The sequence below is a fragment of the Moschus berezovskii genome, chromosome 9 (genome assembly GCF_049115385.1).
Source record: "Moschus berezovskii isolate FMDL1 chromosome 9, NW_MosBer_1.0, whole genome shotgun sequence".
NCBI lineage: Eukaryota > Metazoa > Chordata > Mammalia > Artiodactyla > Moschidae > Moschus > Moschus berezovskii.
The window spans coordinates 19,195,486-19,217,641 of record NC_142468.1 but is presented as its reverse complement, the minus strand read 5'-3'; the positions used below and the strand labels follow the sequence as shown (position 1 = coordinate 19,217,641).

The 22,156-nt window shown below is 49.2% G+C and overlaps 1 protein-coding gene across 2 annotated transcripts in view; it reads right to left on the bottom strand.

Annotated features, from left to right (window-relative positions):
• DPF3 (double PHD fingers 3) overlaps positions 1-22,156 on the bottom strand; it is a 285,740-nt gene that overhangs the window by 75,420 nt on the left and 188,164 nt on the right. For both annotated transcript variants that reach the window (XR_008687334.2, XM_055437076.2), the window contains exon 7: positions 7,663-7,800. Coding sequence is in view for 1 of the 2 variants with exons in the window: in XM_055437076.2 (XP_055293051.1) it covers positions 7,663-7,800 (138 nt within the window). In the remaining variant the exon portion in view is untranslated. The remainder of the gene's footprint in view (positions 1-7,662; positions 7,801-22,156) is intronic.

The following is a 22,156-nucleotide window of genomic DNA, read 5'->3' as shown; positions in this document are numbered from 1 at the left end:
TAACTGACCCACACCCACACTCACAGAAGATGGCGAGGTGGCCCCGCCGTGATTCACACACGGGCCAGGCCGATTCCAATGCCATTTCTCAGCCACAGGGTCCAGAGTGTGGATGATCCACAGGTTTGGAGAGCTGACTCCAACTAGACCTTCAAGGCCAGAGCAACCCCTCAGATTCTTCTTTGCTTTGGAATCTATAAACTGTTCAGTGAAATAATAATTCACCTAAGGAACACCGGTGTTCCAAATTTGCTCTTTAGGGAGCGAGAAGCAGCTCACTGTTTCAGACAGAGCCCTGGATCAAAGCCTGAACTTCCTGCATCAAGGCTGGGTAAGTGGTGGGGTGGGTTGTGTGGGTTATAAAGCTTCTCAGGCACCGTTCAGAGTGATTCAAAATTCTCAAGCTCATGCAAAACATAACTTTCACTCTCTCTCTTGAAGCTGTATCCGCTGCCCCTGGGCCATATGCTAGAGGACAGAGATGTCAGAAGACTAACATCTGTTCCATCTTCCCCATCAGTGTGGCAATGACATCATATGCTTCTTTTAGATAATTTGCACATTATCAGACTAATTTTCAGATTATCTAATCAGCCGACATTACCCTTAATCAACTCGACTCTCCTCTTTCAGTTCTGCAGAGTACAGCATGCCCTCCACAGGCACACTGGGGTGGGGACTTTTCTTCTCTTGACAGATATTGAGAGCCTAGCTATATGCCAGGCCACCTCTATTAAACAGAAGACTGAGCCCTCTTGGGACTGAGGGCAACCCGACTTCCATGCCAGGAACCTGAGACATAGGCTTGGAATAAATTTTATAGATCCATACATTAAAACACATTTCCTTCATAGAAGCTCCAAATATGTTGTAGAGAGCATTCTACAATCATTTGTGCTATTAAATAAGAAAGAGATGCCATACCATCATTAATAATGTGTGTATATGTGTGTGCACGTGTATGCATGCTCAGTCATGTCCAACTCTTTGCAACCTCATGGACTGTAGCCTGCCAGGCTCCTCTGTCCATGAAATTTTCTAGGCAAGACTGCTAGAGTGGGTTGCCATTTCCTTCTCCAGGAGATCTTTCCGACCCAGGGATCGAACCCTCATCTCTTGTGTCTCCTACACTGGCAGGCAGGTACTTTACCAGCTGAGCCACCAGGGAAGCCCAACGATTAATAAAATGCCACATGTATTTCTTTATAAATCATTTATTCTTACTTCTAGTCATGGTTCTCCTTTTCCTTTGTTGTTCAGCCACTAAGTCACGTCCAACTCTTTACGACCCTGTGGACTGCAGCAGGCCAGGCTCCTCTGTCCTCCACTGTCTCCTGGAGTTAGCTCAAATTCATGTTCATTGAGTCCGTGATGCTATTTAACCACCTCATCCTCTGCCACACCCTTCTCCTTTTGCCTTCAATCCTCCCCAGCATCAGAGTCTTTTCCAATGAGTCAGCTCTTCACATCAGGTGGCCTAAGTATTAAAGCTTCAGATTCAGTCCTTCCAATGAATATTCAAGGTTGATTACCTTTAGGATTGACTAGTTTGATCTCCTTGCAGTCCAAGGGACTCTCAAGAGTTTTCTCCAGCACCACATTTCAAAAGCATCAATTCTTCAGCCCATAGCATTCTTTCTGGTCCAACAGAGATTTGACTATACAGACCTTTGCTGGCAAAGTGATGTCTCTGCTTTTTAATATGATGTCTAGGTTTGTTATAGCTTTCCTTCCAAGAAGCAAGCATCTTTTAATTTCATGGCTGCAGTCACCACAAACAGTGATTTTGGAGCCCAAGAAAATAAAGTCTCCTTTTCCTATAGGATGACGGCTACCCAGCCTGGCAGAGAAGATACTTAAAGCTGTGGCCCTTGCCCATGTTTCCACCATTTCTCCAATGCCACCGTCAAACCCAACTACTACTCATTTTCTGAACGCAACATGCTATTTCACACCGCTGCCCTTCTGCACACAGTTCCCTGTGCCTGGGAAGCTCTCTCCCACCCAGTCAATTTCTCATTGTTCTTCAAGGGCTAACTTGAAGGTCACCTCCTCAGGAAAGCCTTTGCAAATCCCCTCGTGCTTTTTAAATGTTCTAATGTTCTGAAGCTTTCATTGCCCTGCAGGACTTTTTAAAACCCAGATTGCTGGGGATTCACTGGTGGCTCAATGGTAAAGAATCTGTTTGCCAGTGCAGGAGACACGGGTTTGATCCCTGATCCAGGAAGATCTCACATGCTGTGGAGCAACTAAGGCCACGTGTGCCACAACTATTGAACCAGTGCTCCAAAGCCCGGGAGCTACCACTACTGAGCCCACACGCCCTAGAGGCTGTGTTCTGCAGCAAGAGAAGCCACCAGCAATGAGAAGCCCGTGGCCCCCAACTAGCAAGTAGCCCCTGCTCGTCGCAGCTAGAGAAAGCCACATGCAGCAACAAAGACCTAGCACGGCCAGAAAATAAATAAATAAACAAAATTATTTTAAAAAAAACACAGATTGCTGACCAGCACCCTCAGAGTCTATTTCTGAAGGTCTGGTGGAGCCAAAAAACTGCATTCCCAGCAAGTTCCCAGGTGATGCTAAAGTCACACTTAGAGCAGGGCTGCCCTTGGAGTAGAAAGTGTGCAGTGCTCTTGAGCCCTTGGCTTCCTTCAGCACACTCTATACAAACCCTATTACACATTCCTGCTCACGACTGCATGCTCTTCAAGGACGGGGACCAAGACAGTATTTGATACATGGTCATTAAACCAACAGATGGATGGGTGGATGAATGGATAGATGGATGGACGGACCGATTAATATACTAGACTGACTTTATTCACACAGCTTTTTCATACAGGTACATGACCTCAGAAATGCCCATACCCACATCACCCCCAAAGAAAGGTACCTTGAAAACATAGTCTATAATAGATTACCACTGTGCAAAGAAGATAAAAAGAAACTGAAGGAGAGCTTTGACATTGTGAGCCTGTGCAAAGGAGTTCTGAATTGTAACCCAGTGCTGTTTACCAAGGTGGCACTGACGGAGTCACATCAGGACGCCTCTGAGTGGCAGCTCTCCTAGTCCTAACCTGCCCAAACCTCCCTCCATCTATTCACATAAATACAGTCTCTGTGTGTGTGTGTATCTGTCTGTACGCATATAGGCACACATGTGCACACGTGGTGACTGGCATTTGTAGAAAGTAGATGAAAGGGTCTAGTGGTGGTCTAGTGGCTAAGATGCCTTGCTCCCAAGGCACGAGGCGTATGATTCCTGGTCAGGGAACTAGATCCCACATCAACTAAAGATCATGCCACAATGAAGATCAAAGATCCCATGTGCCAAAACTAAGAGCCAGTGCAGCCAGATAAATAAATAAAATATCTTTTTAAAAAGAAGAAGAAGGTAGATGAAGGTGGTCAGAGCAATATTAATAGAAGAAGTAGGAAGAATCCAGCCTCCTACAGGGAGGAGAAGGGTGGCAGCTCAGGCAGGGAGGACCCCATCAGAAAAGTCCTGTCTCCCACGGAGGGGTGTCTGAGCTCCACACAGCCCTGCGCTGCCTGGAGTTGAGGCAGAGAGGGAAGGGCACATAGCAAAGGGGACAGATGTGCCAGGGAAGCAAGCAGCATATTTTCAGGAGAAAATGCAAGCCTAGGAGAGGAACAAAGGCAGCAGAGCTGGGAGGGGGCAGGAGGACGGAGGATTGGCAGCACAGGGCAGCATGGGGCGGCTGGCAGGGGGCAGTCAGAACTGGTTCCAGCACTCCACTCTGCCCTTTCAGCAACGGCAGGAGCAGAGCTGAGCACTGGGCTTTGCTGGAGACGCAGCTGGGGGGATGCACAAGGGACAGCAGGAGGACCAAAGGCAAAAGGTCTCTGCGGCCGCAGGTGGTGCAAAGGCAGATGCCCGCGACGTCTCCAGCGTCTGTAAGGGCGGCTTTTCCCACAGGCCGTGCCCACAAGCAGCTGGGGTCCCGCTGCAGCTCAGCTCAAAGAGGGAAAACTCAGCATTCCCACCTTGCTGGCATCCACAACCTTTCCGGGGAAGGGAACTGGAGATGAACCTCCCAGATGGAGCGCTCCTGCCTCCCTCCCCCACTCCAAAAGCCTTGCCAAGGGAGGGTCACAGGCTTTTGGGATGCTGCCGAAGCTTGTCACCTTCGATTCCCCGCACAGCCCCCGTAGCATTTAGGGGCAGGATGGATGTCCTACCCCCAAACAGTGGGAGCAGCTAATGACTGGGTATTAATGATGCTGGCAATTAGAGTGCATGAGAAAATGGTGAGGGGGCCGCTCACCAGGCACATGCGGGAGGGAACAGAGCACACATTCGGAGCAGCAAACAGTCGGTGTGTTTGTGTGCAGGGAGCCCAGGGAGAGAGCTGCTGTCTCTTGGATTCGTCCAGAGAAACTGGGGAAGAGGAGAGGGAGGGCTCTGAGGACGCTGAGGGTATCTCTGTTGCAGCCCATCTCCCCCATCCCTGCTAGTAAAATTAGAGTTAATCACAGACTTCTCAGAGGCCTTAGATGTTGTCAAAATGGTGCTTGTGAGGGTTCTAGAACCGTCCTCGTGTGAGAAGGCCCTGGATGAGCCCAGCAACAGCTGTTATTTTTCTATGCAGTTTAAACCCCTCCAGTATGATCATTTATGAAAAACCCAATTTCTCAGGAGCGGGATGAGAGCAGGGAGATGGAGCAGGGCTAGAACAAGAGTGCTCGCTGGCAAACCCCCCAAGAGAGGGGAACACATGGCCGGATCCTCAGGGATTCGTCTCCATCCAGGAGAAAAGATGCAGCTTCCTCCCTAAGCAAGGCTGCTCAGCCTCACGGTGAGGGCATAAGGACAATGCCCCCCAAGACTGCGGGAGGAAATCCCGGCGGACAGAGAATAACAGGGGCCAGTGCCCACCTTGGAAGTCAACAGACAGCTGGGAGGGGCCCGCAGGAATGGCTAAGGAGGAGTCCACTTGGGGCCCACAGTATACCTGGAGGTCACAAGGAACCCTCCTCTGCGGCTGCCATCACCATGCACACACACAAAAACATATCCAGACCAAAGAGAGGCAGGCCAAACCCTGCGGCGTGAGGGACAAAACAGCCTGACATTTGAGAAGAGATTTAGAGGAGATACCCAGGTGGCTCAGTCAGTAAAGAATCTGCCTGCAGTGCAGGAGACCTGGGTTCACTCCCTGGATCAGGGAGATCCCCTAGAGAAGGAAATGGCAACCCACTCCAGTATTCTTGCCTGGGAAATCCCATGAACAGAGGAGCCTGGAGGGCTACAGGCCATGGGATCGCAAAGAGTCAGACACGACTTAGCAACTAAACCACCAATACCATAAAAGAGATAAAGTGTTAGTCACTCAGTTGTGACCCCATGGACTGTATCCCACCAGGCCCCTCTGTCCTTGGAATTCTTCAGGCAAGAATACTGGAGTGGGTTGCCATTTCTTTCTGCAGGGGATCTTCCCGACCCAGAAATTGAATCCAGGTCTCCCACATTGCAGGCAGACTCTTTACCACCTGAGCCACCAGGGAAGCCCTTAAAGAAGAGATAAACCAGCACCAGTTGTTGTTGTTTAGTCACTTAGTCATGTCCAACTCTTTGTGACCCCATGGACTGTAGCCCACCAGGCTCCTCTGCCCATGAGATTTTCCAGGCAAGAATACTGGAGTGGGTTGTCATTTCCTTCTCTAGGGGGTCTTCCTGACCCAGGGATTAAACTCATGTCTCCTGCTTTGGCAGCTGGATTCTTTACCACTGAGCCACCAGGGAAGCCCACAAGCCAGCACTGGGGGGAGTGGGAAATAACAGCAAGCTGATAAATAGTTTAGAGAGAGCAACCTTTGCTAATCAACGCATTCCAGATAGCAACCCAAATCAAAGGAAGGCACTCATGGCCTCCTCGAGGCAGGAGACAATAGCTATGCCTTGGCCACTTAGTGGCAGGAGGAAAGGAGAGATGGCAGGATGCAAAACCCAGCTGACTGGTACAGGTCAATATATGCTTCTTTCTGGAAGATAAGGGTGACGGGACCAAGGGAACCTCTCCCCAAGGAGCAGGCAGAGAGAGTTCAGCGTTGTGACTACTCAGAAGCTGACATGTGGAGGAGGGCCTCCTGCCTGCTTTCAGATTCTGTCCAGATAACAACAGTTGGTGAGAAAATAAAGGGTCTGGCTTGTACCAGAAGAGAGGTTCACGAAGGGCTTGAATTCTGAAAGAGTGAGAATTAAAGAAGGTGCTATGGTCTGAATCATGTCCCCGCCCCCAAACTCATGTGTTGAACCCTAACCCCCAGTACCCCAGGATATGACTATATTTGGATCTAGGGCCTTTAAAGAGATGATGAAAAAGCAAAAGTTAGAATGAGACTGTTAGGACGGGCCCTAATCCGATCTGACTGGTGTCCTTATAAAAAGAGGAAATTTGGACGCACAGAGACCTCAGAAGTACATGTGCACAAGGGGATGGCCACAGGAGAGGCAGCAGGAGGGCGGCCACCTGCAAACCAAGGAGAGAGGCCTCCAAGGAGACCCGCCCTGATGACACTTTGATGTGGGACTTCCAGCTCCAGAACTGAGGGAAAACAAATCACGGGTAAGCCAGTCAGTCTTTGGCACTTTGTTGGGGCAATCCGAGGAAAGTAAGACAGAAGGCAATGCTACAAGGGGAAAGTGGGTTGTTAGGGGCCAGGGGAGAACCCAGACTAATCCAAAGAAAGGTCTTGGCCAACATGTGTTCATTGTTTCAAACACTGGCTGAAGGCAGTCAATTCACATCAGTTGAGTTGACTGACTGACACGCACAGGAGTCACCCTCAAACTCTAGAATCTGAATATTTTTAAAGGTCTGATCCCTTGTATTATACTGACATGTTCGCTATAGGAACCCCTACCACAAAATGTTCTGAACAAAATAAAAAACACATGGCATGTCCACAATTATTCCTCACCCCATGATCCTAGACTGACCCACATTTCAAAGCAAGCCCTAAAGATCCCATCATCCCATCCCATCCTAAGTTTGGGGTGGGTCCAGAAACTACAAAGAATGTTGAAGAGGGAAGTCACATTGTGAGTGCTAAGCCCTTTGCGACTCTCTAATTCATAACTGGAAGCTGAAGAAGGAAAGAAAGAATAGAAATGGAAACACAAATTTCAGGATCTCTCCAGAGCCCAGCATTCCCAATGACAAGCACACCCAGGTCATGTTAGATGATTGAGGGCTCAAGGGAAGAGCATGGAAACTCTAGGGCAGTATTTTTTACCCAAATTGTGACCCTATCAGAGCCAAGACGATGGATCAAGAATATCCTGTGTCTCTTATGGCCAAGGAGACGTTTGGAAGGTCTGCCTGAACTGACACACCCCAGGGCTTTGCCCAACTCAGATTAGCAGCTGTGAATGGATCTTCCGGAGCTAGGGAAAAAGACTGCCAGGTCTGGCATTTGACAATGGCCAGGTAAAGAGGTTTCCCTTGGCCTTAACACTTACCTTCTGTCCTCTAGGAGCAGAGCTGGGTGTGCCACCCCTGCTCAGCCCACTCTAAGCCAGGTCATTGAGACCAGTCCACAGGTGCCGGCAGACAATCACAGAGGTGAACAGAAAGGAAAGCTTGTAGCCCTGCCCAGCCACCTTACCACTCACCCAACCCAACACCTGGAACTCACGTCTGTGGTTCTCGTTTCTGTGGTTGGGTGGGGACCGGGTCTCCTGGTCTTGGGCCTCATCCCCCTCCTCGCTGGCCAGGTGAGTGTGAGCGTAGTGGTAGCTGAGTCCCGGCCGGTTCTTGTAGCGCTTGCCACAGACTAGAGAGGAAGAGAAGAACGGAAAACAAAAACGTCAGCAACGTCTGCAGCCACTGCCATCAATCTCCCAGGCAGTGGCTCATCCATCCACCCCAGAGCTAGGTTTCCTTGAGAAAATGTCTCCCGCTCCTAACACCCCTCACCCCACTGGACAGAACCAACAGCGCTATAACAGCATGGACCCAGGTCAAGAAAAACCACAGAAGTTAAACTGAGGAAGAGCACCATCATTTCCTAGCTGTGAGACCCTGGGAAAGTCACTTGCCCTCTGTGTGCCTCAGGTTTCTTCAGAGGGAAAAAGAGAATCATAATAGTACTTCACTCTTGAGTTGTTATGATGAGTTAATCTCTGTGCAAAGCACTTTAGAACAGAGCTGGGCACGTGGGAAGGGTGATCATTATTATAACTTTGAAGTTAAAAGGTATTAGGAGTCTATTTTGGCTTCCCAGGTGGCGCTAGTGGTAAAAGAACCCGCCTGCCAATGCAAGAGATGTAGGAGGCGCAATTTCAATCGCTGGGTCAGGAAGGCCCACTGGAGAAGGGCACGGCAACCCACTTCAGTATGCTTGCCTGGAGAATCCCGTGGACAGAGGAGCCTGGCGGGCTGCAGTCCATAGGGTCACAAATTGAGAGATGACTGAAGCGACTTAGCACGCAGAGACTGGAAGCTACTGAATTTAATCCACTATCCCGTACATAGATGAGGCAAGTGAGGCCCAGCAAGGTTAAGTGACGTGCCTGGGAACACACAGCTAGTTCCGGATGCGCCAGCCACCGGGACCCAGTCTCCTGGGCCCCTGTGCACTGCGCCTTCTGCCTGTGGCTGACGCCGTACAAAAGCTTTATGTGGATCATATTTTTGATGTATCACTCACTGAGTTTTGTGCCAGAAAAACACGTTCCACTTCCACCATGAAAACCATAAATGCGAGGCATCCTTGGTAAATGTGCTAGCCAGGAGCTTGTGTCCTTGATGGCCCAAGGAATCTCTAATACCCCAAACTCTAAAAATGTGTCCCGGCAGGCCCTACCACTCAAGTGGACAGTAGGAGACAAGGGCAACCAGCAACACAAATATGGTTTCTTGGGGCCGAAAAGATGAAAGGGGTAGCTCCCTCGGTTGTCTGCTCAGCACATTAATGGCTAAGACTAGACCGCTGTCACCCCGCCTCCCCACCACAAAGCCCAGTATCGCAGCCCCTGGAGGCACAGCACTTCTGGTAGCAGAAGTCTTGAGGGTCTTCCAGTAAAAGTCCTGTGCTGACCCTCTCATCCTGCCCCCACCTCTCCCCAGCAGAGCAAACCCTACCCAATCTGCTGGACCAGCTGAAATTGGCAGCTTTAAGAGACTTTCCCTTCACATGCCTGGGTTACAGCTGTGAGAGTAAACACTTCACAAGGTGGAAAGAGCACAGGCTTCATCATCAGACATGGGTTCAAGTCCCATTTCCAGGGGCCAAAGTTGACCAGCTGCGTGACCTCCACAGTGCAGAGAAGAGTTGGGACTCAGCGCTCTTACCGGCCTCCCTTATTATTTCTGGTGGGGTTTCCTTCCTTTCCTGGCGGCTTAGACAGTAAAGAATCCACCTGCAATGCAGGAGACCTGGGTTCGACCCCTGAGTCAGGAAGACCCCCCGGAGAAGGGGATGGCTACTCACTCCAGTGTTCTTGCCTGGAGACATCCATGGACAGAGGAGCTTCACAGAGTACAGTCCACGGGACCTCAGAGTGGGACACAACCGAGCAACTATTTTTTTTCATTTCGTACTAGATTCTCTTGGGTTTTTCAAGTATGATAACCTTCACAAAAATAGATAATACAAACTATTTTATCTTCTCAGCTTAATTCATTTGTAAGAATCACCAAGACCATATTCTAAGACAGAAAAGTAAGTTTTTCCTATTGTAGTGAAATTGCATTTAGTGATTCACTGTTTAGAATCCACTGTAAGTGACTAGGTTTTATTCTCTATCAAGTTTAAATAGTTCATCTTATTCCTGAGTTAGTTTTATTACAGGAGAATTTTACCAGCTGGCCTTTCAGCATCTACTAATATATGATGCTCCTTTAGTTTGTCGATATGGTGAATTACGTTGATTTCCTAATGCTTCCTACTATTGAGCCATTCTTGCATTCCTAGAATGTACCCTCTTTGATCGAAGTGTATTATCTTTTTGATATACTGCTGCATTCTATTTTCTAATTTTACATCTACACTCAGACTTGAGATAGGTCTACAATTTTTCACCTATCTTTTATCTTGCTTTTCAATCACATAGTTATGTTGACTTCCAAAAATGAATTGAGTTCTCTGTGAAATTGAACAAGACACATAATCCCTATGTGACTTTTTTTAAAATCTGAAAACGACAATAGTACTACTTACCTTGAAGGATTGTAAATAAGATTTGTAAAGTATCTCACTCAGTACCCATTCCCTAATAGATGCTCAAGAAACAGTAGTGAGGGGTGAGGGGCTTCGTCTACCGGAGGCACTGGACCCTCCTGAAAGAGGGACTTGACCTTTACCTCTACTGCAGAATCTGGCAATTGTCTGGACTATCTTAACAAGGTGACAGTCTGAAATTCAAGTTGGTGATCAAGTTGTTGACCTAGTAACTATAAATTCAAGTCCTGCAGTTGGCTTCCCTCTTTCTCTCTCCCCTTCACGGGCACACATAAATATTGCAAAAAAAATAATAACACGGCACTACACATCTCAATCCCATCTCACTCAGGAAATAGGCCCTAAGGAGGCCTCTGAGGCACACTGTGGGCCTGCTTGTGGCTTTTTCTATTTAACCTTTTAAATGATCTAAGGGCAATAAACAGCAAATTACAGGGTCGCTGGGCATAAATTCATCTTATTACCAAGCATATTACTGGTGAGGAGTAAATGCGTTTATTAAAATAAGGACAATAACATCAGTACTGATACGGGACACCTCAGCCGCCTCTGCAGCTCTCCCACCACACGCTCCACCGCGTTTTATTTGTGTCGTTTTGTTGTGACTACACCTTGTTGTTGTTGTTTTAGTCACTAAGTCGTGTCTGACTATTTTGTGACCCATGGACTGTAGCCCACCAGGCCCGTCTGTCCGGGGGATCTCCCAGGCAAGAATACTGGAGTGGGTTGCCTGTTTCCTTCTCCAGGGGATCTTCCCAACCCAGGGATCAAACCTGGGTCTCCTGCATTGGCAGACAGATTATTTTTTTCTTTTTAGTTTATTTATTTTAATTGGAGGCTAATTACTTTACAATATTATGGTGGTTTTGGCCTTACATCGACATGAATCAGCCATGGGTGTACATGTGTCCCCCCATCCTGACCCCCCACCTCCCTCCCCACCCCATCCCTCTGGGTTTTCCCAGAGCACCAGTTTTGAGTGCCTGGGCAAGCGGATTCTTTACCACTGAGCCACCACACTGTCTTCCTTAATCACAGAATCCCAGGGTCTTAAGAGTCATGTGGTCTAACTAGCTATCCAATTGTTTTATTCCCACGAACACTCTAGATGCCTTTCTGGAACAACTCCACTGATGGGGAACTCACTACCCACCTGAGCGGACATTTCTTCTTTGATTTCCTTAAATTATGGCTAGGACTGCACTAGAGGGCCTCTCCTAGGACCATTTCATATCAATTTCCTCTTGATGTCAACGACTCTACCTCTCATGCTGCCAAACACATTTTACACCTTCGAAACATACCCACTGAATAGGTGATGAGTGAACCCAGCAGCGCTTTGTAGAAAACCAGGAGTTGGGGAGGAGGTAGGTGTGTAGAATCGGCCCTATCTATCCACATTAATCTCACACTAATAGTTCTTAAAACCTACAAAACCAAATCCAAGCAAAAAGCTTCCCTTATCTCCTTCCCCAACATCACAGAGAGTAACTGCTTTTAGAGCAGATCCTTTTGCTAGAAGACAGATTCTCAAAGAGTAACCCCCAGACCAGCACCCTCAGCAGCACCTGGGAAGCTGTTAGAGATGCAGATTCTTGGGTTCCGCCCCAGGCCTACCGGATCAGAAAGTCTGGGGTAGAGCCTGGCAACCTGTGTGTTAACAGGCCCTGGAGGTAACTCTGAATACACACTACAGTTTGAGAACCACTGTTAGAAGATTGACTATTTTGAGGCTTGACTCTGCCCGCCCTGCGTCTGCCTGCCCTTCTGGATGGATGGTGGTGGCAGGCAGGGGCAGTGGGAGGCAGCCGTGAGATCTGTGTTCCATTATTAGAAGTAACAGAACCAGACGGCCCATGGAGGTCCTGGGAGCCAGACCCCTTAACCACGATCCCTACATGCAGAGCTTTCCAGGTGGAGCTTCATTTTGTACCACCTGCTTATACAATGTCATTCCTTCATCATCAGGTCTTCAAGAAAACATTTATTAAACACCTAGTGTGTGCCCAGTCTCGAGGCACCAGAGGACAAAGATAAATGAGCCCCAGTCCCCTCCCTCCAGGAGTCCACAGTCTAGCAAAGGAGATACACACGTCAGCTAGCAAGGAGGGAGGTGGGACCCATGCACCAGTGGGAGCCTGTGCATGCAAAGAGGAGGGTCCAGTGCACAGGCTTGAGGCAGGGATTGGGGGAATAGCTTCCCGGAGGAGGGGGATGAGCTACGGCACGTGAGATAGCAGGACATCACCAGGCAGACAGAGGAGGAGGGCCTGTGGGCACCAAAGCACATTCCAGCAGCACCTCTGGGACCTGCAGGGTGTTTAGTAAAGCTGATGGGAAGCAGGCTTCGGGGTGGGTGTGAGGAGATTAAGGAGAGGAAGGTGGGCGGGACTTCATTCCGACAGTGGGAGGCCAGGGGAGCACTGTGTGCACCCGGAGGACCTACTTAATCAGATTTATATTTTAGAGATACCGCGTAAGACTCTAGTGCGAAAGATGGACTTGGAGATGGCAGGAGGCTATTTTAGGGCTTCCCTGATGTCTCAGATGGTAAAGAATCTGCCTGCAATGCAGGAGACCCAAGTTCGATCCCTGGATGGGAAGATTTTGTGGAGAAGGGAATGGCAACCCATCCCGGTATTTGATGTAACTATAAAGACATCCTGAAATCACCTAAATCTAATGTCAAATTGAGTCAGACACGATTGAGCAACAACAACAGAGGCTACTTTAATTTTTAATGTGTGAACAATGAGGACTTCAGGAGAAGAAGGAGGTTAAAGAGAGAGAATCTGGTAGAAGTGGGAGCAGGTGGGAGGAGCCTAACAAGACTTCCTTGCCATGAGCCAATCCAGCACCTGTCCACCTCCATAGCCTCACCTTAAGCCACATTCCGCCTCCTTCTTGGACTTCCTCCCCACTGACCTTTCATTTCTTAAACAGTTTTCTTTCCACCACCGAGCCTTTGCACAAGCCTCTGCCCAGAATGTCCCCCAGCCCCTGTTTGCCTGATTAACTTCAGTTAATGATCCTTCATGATCCTTCAGTTCTCCAGTCTTTCCAATCACAATTAGGACCCTGGTGTGTTATCTTCCCAGGATGAGTCGTGTATCAGTACGTGTCTCTCCCACTAGCAGCAAGCATAGCAGGCCCTGAGTGTCTGGACACTGATGCAGCCCCAGTGCTCAGCTCAGGGCCTACACTTGATGTCAGCTAAGGGAAGCAATAAAAACACCCAGGCTTCTGATCTGGGCAGTGGGGTGGAAGCTTGTAGCAGGAAAATCAGATTTAAAGAAGGAAGGGAGCGAGTTCAGTCTGATTAAGTTAAACTGCCACCCTCACCGTGGAAGAGCTGCCACAGTTAAAGCAGGATTCCCCAGTCTACGGCTGGCTTATATACCTGGAGTTTTAGGAAGGAGATGCGGATGCTGGAGCTGGCAGGGTGGCAGTGGAACTTATGGATCGGGAGAGAAGTGCTGGGAGAGAATGAGGAGAGGAAGAAGAAAAGTGTGGACACAGGACAGAGCTCAGAAAACACCAGGATCTTAAGAGTCTGGTGGAGAAAGAGAAACCAACGTCAAAGTTGGTTAAGAAAAACTTACACACACCGGACTTCCCTGGTGATCCAGTGGCTAAGACTCCACCTTTAAATGCAGGCAGAGGGGTTTGATTTCTGGGTGGGGAGACCCCACAGGCCAAAACTAAGAGTTCACGTGCCGAAACTAAAGATCCACGTGCTGCAACAAAGAAAGACTGGGCACAGCCAAATAAAGAAAAATAAATATTTTTCAAGAAAGACTCACACAGGAGTGAGTAACCTAGGCCAGAGGAGCAGGGTTTCCAGGTGACATTAGAGATGACACCACCAGTCTCGGTTCCTGCTAAGAGTTACTGATTGTGTACCATGTGCCAGGCCTGATCTGGGGCTTCGAGGACATTTGCTCACAGCCACTTGCATCCTCATTTTCTAGAGGCAGAGCCTGGATAAGGTCAGATGCCCCAGAGGGCCAAGAAGGATGGGGCCCAAGAAGAAACCACAGGCCTTGGCAATTAGGAGGTCACCTAGTGAGCACGGAACCCACAGACTCCCAGAGGACACGGTAAGGCTGCAGGGAGCTAGGATGCTTCTGGAAATGAGGAAGTGGTGATGGGGCTGGCAGACCATTCCTTCCAGCGTGGCTGCAGAAGAGGAAAGAGTCAGCTGGTGGATGGATGGGACCGTGGAGTCCACGGAGACTGAGCAGGGCTTGTCCTTAAACAGAATAGATCCCGAGCAGGCTCAGAGGCTAAAGGGAAAGAGGCAGCAGAGAGAGGAGAGTTTGAAAGGCAGGCTTAGGAGAGACTGGAGCTCATGGAGCAAGATGGGCTGCATGTGCTTAGTCACTCAGTCAAGTCCGACTCTGCAACCCCCTGGACTGTAGCCCGTCCGGCTCCTCTGTCCATGGGGGTTCTCCAGGCCAGAATACTGGAGTGGGCTGCCATTTCCTCCTCCAGGGGATCTTCCCAACCCAGGGATGGAACCCAGGTCTCCCGCATTGCAGGCAGATTCTTTACCATCTGAGCCACCCGGGAAGCCCATGGAACAAGATGCCTGACCCCAAAACAAAGCTGCTGACCCAAGTCCCAGTCCTTCAGATGACTTCATCCTAGGGCCAAGAGATTCCTAAGATTTATTTTGGTTGAAGTGCATTCTAGATCAGACTGCTGCATTGAGATAAAAAGAAATGCCTTGGAAATCTTGCTTTGACTGGTTTGGAAGAGAAGGAACATCCAGCGCCGTCTCACCTTCTATATGGATTTCATCACATCTTCCTGCTGCTCTGAACACTTGTGAACCAGTTTTATAAACGAGAGACCAATGCTTTCAGATAGGGTCCCAGGGTCAGGAGGGCCCCACACTTAGTTTAATGTTTTGCTCTCATTAAATGTAAATGTAATTTACAGTAAATGTTTGCTGTCACCTTGAAATTTTTAATACTATGACACAAAGGCTCCCTCATTTGCATTTTGTATTGGGCCCTGCAAATTACGCATCTGGTGGACTTCCCTGGTGGTCCAGTGGTTAAGGTGCCACCTTTCAATGCAGGGATCGTGGGTTCAATCCCTAATCAGGGAATTAAGATCCTATATGTTGCATGATCGCTGAAGAATCGATGCTTTTGAACTGTGGTGTTGGAGAAGACTCTTGAGAGTCCCTTATACTGCAAGGAGATCCAACCAGTCCATTCTAAAGGAGATCAATCCTGGATGTTCATTGGAGGGACTGATGCTAAAGCTGAAACTGCAATACTTTGGCCACCTCATGCGACGAGTTGACTCACTGGAAAAGACTCTGATGCTGGGAAAGGTTGGGGGCGGGAGGAGAAGGGGACGACGGAGAATGGGATGGCTGGATGGCATCACCGACTCTGTGGACATGAGTTTGAGTGAACTCTGGGAGTTGGTGATGGACAGGGAGGCCTGGCGTGCTGTGATTCATGGGGTCGCGGAGAGTCGGACACGACTGAGCGACTGAACTGAACTGAACTGAACTGATGCTGCATGATGTGACAGAAAAAAAAGAAGAAAGCATCTGGTCCAGGAAACCTATGGAAGCAGTGGGTGGAGATCTGGGACTAGTTATTCCAAACAGCCACCCTGGTCATGTAAGAGCTGCCACAGTGAATGCAGGACCCAGCCAGCTCTAGTCAGGAGTAAAGTTCCCCTCTGAGGTAACTATTAATAGGAAACCTGGCCAGAGTGGTTAGTCACTCAACAGTGGTCATTTTAGTGCCAGCGACAGCTCTGGCCCTGCTTCTAGGTCAACCCTTCCTTCAGAGAGGCAGGATCTGTCTTGGAATGTGGGTAAGCTGATCTGAACTGCCTGGGTTCAAATCCCAGCTCTGCTGCTGACTGACTGTGTGATCTTGGGCAAGTGGCTAAATCTCTCTGTGCCTTAGCATCCTCTCAGGAAAACAGGACGATCATGGCAGCACACCTACCGCACAGCTGGGCAGCTACGTGAGAGAGTACATTGAAAACAGTGCAGGGCTCACAGTAAGCCTCAGCCATTGCCAGCCATCAGCCACTCTGTGGATCCACAAAGGGAATAAACCCTAAAGGCGCTGTGGGTGGGGGGGGGGGGTGCGAGGAACTAGTAGTTTCTCCTCTGAGATCTCGGGTGATGGAGTTGCAAGAAAATAGAATGTTGGGAAAGATACATTCTGAAAATAAAGTATTAGAACCATCTGCTATCCTTTTATCACGTCAGCAATCTCACTCTGGAATTATCTGTCGTGCAGAATCAGACTGAGCCCCAAGACAGCTGAAGCATTCAGAGAGGGCTTTGCCCCCTCCTCCGGCTCCCATCTCCCCCCCAGGGCAGGCTCCTTGGCCAGGCGCCTCGGAAGTCAGCACCCCGGGACCAGTCAACCTTGCCTGTGCACAACCTAAGGTCCTTCTTTTCACCTTGGCAGCTCACACCTGGATCATGTGTTCCTGGCGCGGCGCACATGGAGAGGGCCGGTTGTGACAACGAGGAAGGTCCAGCTTGCCTGCCTCTCTCTCCTTCCCCTGGGGCAAATCCATCTGTCAAGCTGCAAAATGAGAGCTTGCCCACTTCCCTACCAGAGCTGGAGTCTCCAGGCAGGACCTCCTGTCTGGAGTTATGAATACCTTTAGGGCTGCCCCAGAATATTTACAGCATGATGCCACCCCCCCACCACCGCACTTCAACCCTAGATCCCTCACTCCTTCTGAGGGTGGGGGAGGAGGGGGAGGCAGGGGAGGAAGAGGAGGAGGAGGAGCAATCAGGGGCAGTGTGCGTGAACAAAGCCGGCTGCAGAGACAGCAGAAGCCTTCCTGCCGGGGAGAAGCGGCCGCCTTCCCCACTGATAACTTAATGACTCTGGCACATTTTCATCAGCCCAACTTGGAGCACGCAGTGGGTATCTGAGCCAGTGGTTTCCGAGAGCCTGAAAGCAGCGACTGAAAGCAATTACGGGATGAGTGTCCAAGAGACGAAGGCTGGGCCTTGGGAGGCACGGGCTGCGTCTTTTTCCCAGCTCTGCCCCTGGCACTTCCATACAGCCCTGAGGACACCACTTCCTCGCTCTGCAGCTCGACTTCCCCTTCCGTAAAAAGTGACCCAGCGGGGCCTGTCACCTGCCAACGCCTCCAAGGCAACCTGCTTACAGAGTATCGGGCAGGCACACATTCTTTTTTTTTTTTTTTTTCTTTACAGTTAAAAGTATTTTTATTAAAAAAGCACAAATGCAAAGAAATGAACAGAGGAAAATTTATGCGTCGAACCTGGACTGGTCACTTACAGGCACACATTCTTACATGGAGTCTCACAACAGCGCAGGAGGTAGGGACTGTCATCCCATTTCACGGAGGAGGAAACTGAGTCTGGGGGCACTGAGACAACTCACTAAATGGCAGAGGTAGGATCTGAACCCAGGCCTGTCGAAGCACACGGACTCAAAGATACACTACTCATTCTCTGTGCACCACCCCTCCCAGTGCCCGGAGCTGACCTCTATGGCCTCTTGCCCTCTGCTTCCAGTGGGGTTTGGTCATTGGGAAGGATGGAGGGTGAGGAGAGAGGCATTGGGGATCTCCATGCCTGTCCCTGCTCAGGCAGCACCCCTGGAGCAGGGTGACCCCCCCCCCCAGATCCAGCCGTGAGCCAATGTTCTCCCTGCTCCTTGGGACTCAGGATGGGGAGGGCTCCCCCTCCTTTGTTGGTACCTTTATCCTGCCCACACCTCCACAATCACGCCATTATCAAATTCTCTGCCATTCAGCCCTTCTAAGGTTGAACTCTATGGCTGGCTGGGGCCAGGACAGAAAAAAACAGGGGCCATCTAGACAGGGGACTCACACTGGTAGGACCAGACTGATCCAGATGTTTGGGGACCCCCACACCTTCCTGAATTCCCTAGTAGTTCAGATGGTAAAGAATCTGCCTGCAATGCAGGAGACCTGGGTTTGATTCCTGGGTCGGGAAGATCCCCTGGAGAAGGGAATGGCAACCCATTCCAGTATTCTTGCCTGGAGAATTCCATGGACAGAGGAGCCTGGTAGGCTACAGTCCATGGGGTCACAAAGAGTCGGACACGCCTGAGCGACTAACACTGACACCTTCCTGACAACCCTCAGTGTTCTCTCTGGAGAACCATCAAGGGGTGGTGGAGGAACGTCTACACCAATCCCCCGAGGGAGACTGCCAAGTGAGAAAAGCCCTGCCATGAATGAGCTTGGGACAAAACCCAGGGGACTGCAAAAAGCCATTAGCTCAGATTTGTGTATGCAGGGTGGAGTGTTAATCCCTACGACTAAGTTAAATGCCCAGTCTTTTCTCAAGAGTCAATAATGGCTCTATGGAACTCAAGCAATGAAAGTGGTGGCTTCACCAATGAATGGCCCAGGTGCTGCAACATTCAGGCACCAAGAAGGTCCTCTTGGGCAAGCCCAGGTGGGCTCCCCTCCCCCATCCTCTCGAGCCAGAGGCTGGCAGTGCAGGTGGCCCTCTGCACACCTGGGGTCTGGCCTTGGCGATGACACTAACCCATCATGCACCCTTACACACAAAATAACCTTTCTGGGCTTGGTTTCCCTATTTGTAAAACATGGCAGTTGCCTCAGACCTTCTCTGAGTCTTCCCATTCTAACACTGCACATGTCTTTGTTTCTCTGGGTCCTCCAGATCCTCCCGCAGCAATGACTCCCTCAACTGTGACAGAAAAACGATGTAGATTCCCAGTCACAGGATCCACCCAGCGGCTGTCTCTGCTCCTCCCCACCCCATCAAGTCAGGTCGGCAGAGGCCTTTCTGTGGCCTCATGTTTCTTTCAGGCCACACTTGGCGCTTACTTTAAGCTGAAGTCTTCTGGACAGAAACACAAAGGTCTGGTGGAGGGGTGGGGTGTAACATCTGGATTTGTCAGAGCCATATTCCCCAGGGCCTGCACTGACCCACGTATTAGGAGAGAGCCCAGAGCCAGGATCTACCAAATGCCAGTGATCCACAAGTCCTGCGTCTGCAGCAATGGAGAACATTCTGCATATTTGAGGAATTTACTGTATGTGAATGTGGCTACAGGTTTAACTAAAACACAAGAAGAATGGAGATAAGCAACAAGGCTTCCGTTTCAAAATACTCTATAACCTGATTCTGTATCCCCAGCAGAGAAATGCAGAAACTCCCCACACCAAAGCATTAAATGTGTTGGTGGAACACTTCATTGCACCGTTGAGAGGCAGGGTAACATAATTCTGGTGAACTCTGAGGTCAGTCGTCCTATGCCAGTTAATTGGCTGTATGACCTTGGGCAAGTTACTTAACCCCTCCAAACCTCAGTTTGTTTGACTGTAAAATGGGGATAATAATAATTTTATACCTCATATGGATATAGTCAGAACTGAATGAAAGTGAAAGAAAGTGAAAGTCACTCAGTCGTGTCCGACTCTTTGTGACCCCATGGACTATACAGCCCATGGAATTCTCCGGGCCAGAATACTGGAGTGGGTAGCCGTTCCCTTCTCCAGGGGATCTTCCCAACCCAGGGCTTGAACCCAGGTCTCCCGCATTGCAGGCGGATCCTTTACCAGAACTGAATGAGTCCATCCTTTAAAGTACTAAGCACACTGCCTGGCACACAGCAAATGTTCACTGAACACTAGCGATTTCTGATCATTAATTTAGCTCTATCAGAATGCTTCCCTGGTCCCTCACAACTCCAGCAGCCAGAGCACAGAACACAACTGGGGACTCAGCCTAAGTGTCAAATAAGTACCCTTTCTTGACGTAGTACAAAAAAATAAATATTTATTGAGCATATATATGAACCAGGCAGTGAAGTAATGGTTTTCACACATAACAGTCTCATTTTACCCTCTTGAAAACACTCTAAAGTCAATCTTATTGTCCTCACTTGACAGAAAAAGAAACTCAGGCACAGAGAGGTTTTCATGATTTGCCCAAGGTCATGGCTAGGTTATGTCGTAGTAAAGACGCAAATCCTGGCTTCTGATCCAAGAGCCATCTTCTCTGGACCTTACAGAGATGCTGCCTTTGATTCCTTATTGTAGCGAATCATACATCGGCCCATCCTTAGCTTCCCTGGTGGCTCAGTGGTCAAGAATCTGCATGCCGATGTAGGAGACACGATTTCACTCCCTGGGGTGTGACGATCCCCTGGAGAAGGGCATGGCTACCCACTCCAGGACTCTTGCCTGGAGAATCCCATGGACAGAGGAGCCTGGTGGGCTACAGTTCGTAGGGTCACAAAAGAGTGGAACACAAGTTAGCAACTAAACAGCAACAACAATTAACTTAAAGAGTAAAATATCATTCTTTTTTTAATCATCATTGAAAATAATTTCAATAATAAATATAACTGTCCACAGTTATGAGGAAGATAAACATAGGTTTAAAAAAAATCAGATGTAATAATAAGTGTGGCAGCCCCCAAACATTTGGGAATCTGGCCAGTGTCCTCTCTTATGGGATATCTGGGTGAATATCTGACCTAAATGCTCCCTCAGATGCTTCATTTGTGAGACCCAACCTACCGAGTCTCTCAGTGGCCTTTACCTGAAGCAGGCCCCCATCCCCCAGTGACATCAGCGTGCGTCCCTCATTAACTCTGGGGAAACAAATGTACATTGGCATCTGTGAAACGTCGCTGCCCGGATATCCTGCCATGTCCACAAACCTGTACGTCAAATGCTCTCTCAAATTACCTCCTCCTCCTTCAGAATACTCCAGTTAAGCCTCCTGAGTAACTGGCAGAGCCAAGATTTGATCCCAGTGGGCAGTCTCTCTCTCTCTCTCTCTCCTCTGCAATCTTGCTATCCTCCACTGGTCACTCACCTCCTCCTAGAGTCTGCCTTGCCTTATATATATCTCTGCATAGGCTGCCTCTCATATTGTACGATAACAGTTTGTCTATTTGTCCATTCTTCCAGCTGGATGGTGAGCCTCTAAGAGCAGGGACTGTGTCATATTCAACCCAGCCCATTGGTTGCTACCAAAATGTTGATGAATGTGGGTTGCACACACCAGGATAGCAGATAGACCAGTGTGGCTGAAGCAGAGCGTTTGGGGAGGGAGATTGGGAGATACAGAGCTGGATAAGGATGCTCGAAACACCAGGCTAAGGTACTTAGAGTTTGGCCTGTATAGTCCATGGTGAATCATGGATGGTTCTAGAGACATCTCTGGAATAGTTAATCTCTAGGGTTAGGTATTCAGGGAAGAGAGCTTGAAGCCTGTGGCTAACAGGAGCCTTTTCTGGGAAGGAGAAGACATGAAGTCTGGATGGTGGTGGCAACAGGAACAAAATGTATGGGGCAAACAAACGCGCCTTTATGAAACAGAAATTCACAGAATCTGGCAGGGGACAGGCAGGGTGTGTGCAAGAGGGAGGGGGGTGGCAGCAATAGTTCTTGAAGTCTTGAGCCTGAGTGGAGGAGACATGAGGGAGGCTTAACTGGAGTATTCTGGAGGAGGAGGAGGTAATTTGAGAGAGCACTTGACGTACAGGTTTGTGGACATGGCAGGATATCCGGGCTTCTCATTGCAGTGACTTCTCCCAGTTACTCACTGTGTAACCTCAGGAAAGTTAAATAACCCCTCTCCTCCTCAGAATCCTTATCTGTAGGATGGAGATAATCACACCATCTATCTCCAAGTACTTTCTCAAGGATTAAAGAATTAATGCAGTTGACGTCGATTCGATTCCTGATTTGGGAACTAAGATCCCACATCCTGCAGAGCAGCTAAGCCCATGCATCACACGACTGAATCCACCCTCTGGAACCTGTGAGCCGAAACTACTGAAGCTGTGCCATCTAGAGCCTGTGCTCTGCAACAAGAGAAGCCACCGCAATGAGAAGCCTGACACCACAACCAGTAGCCCCGACTGGCTGCAATTAGAGAAAGCTCTCACACAGCAACAAA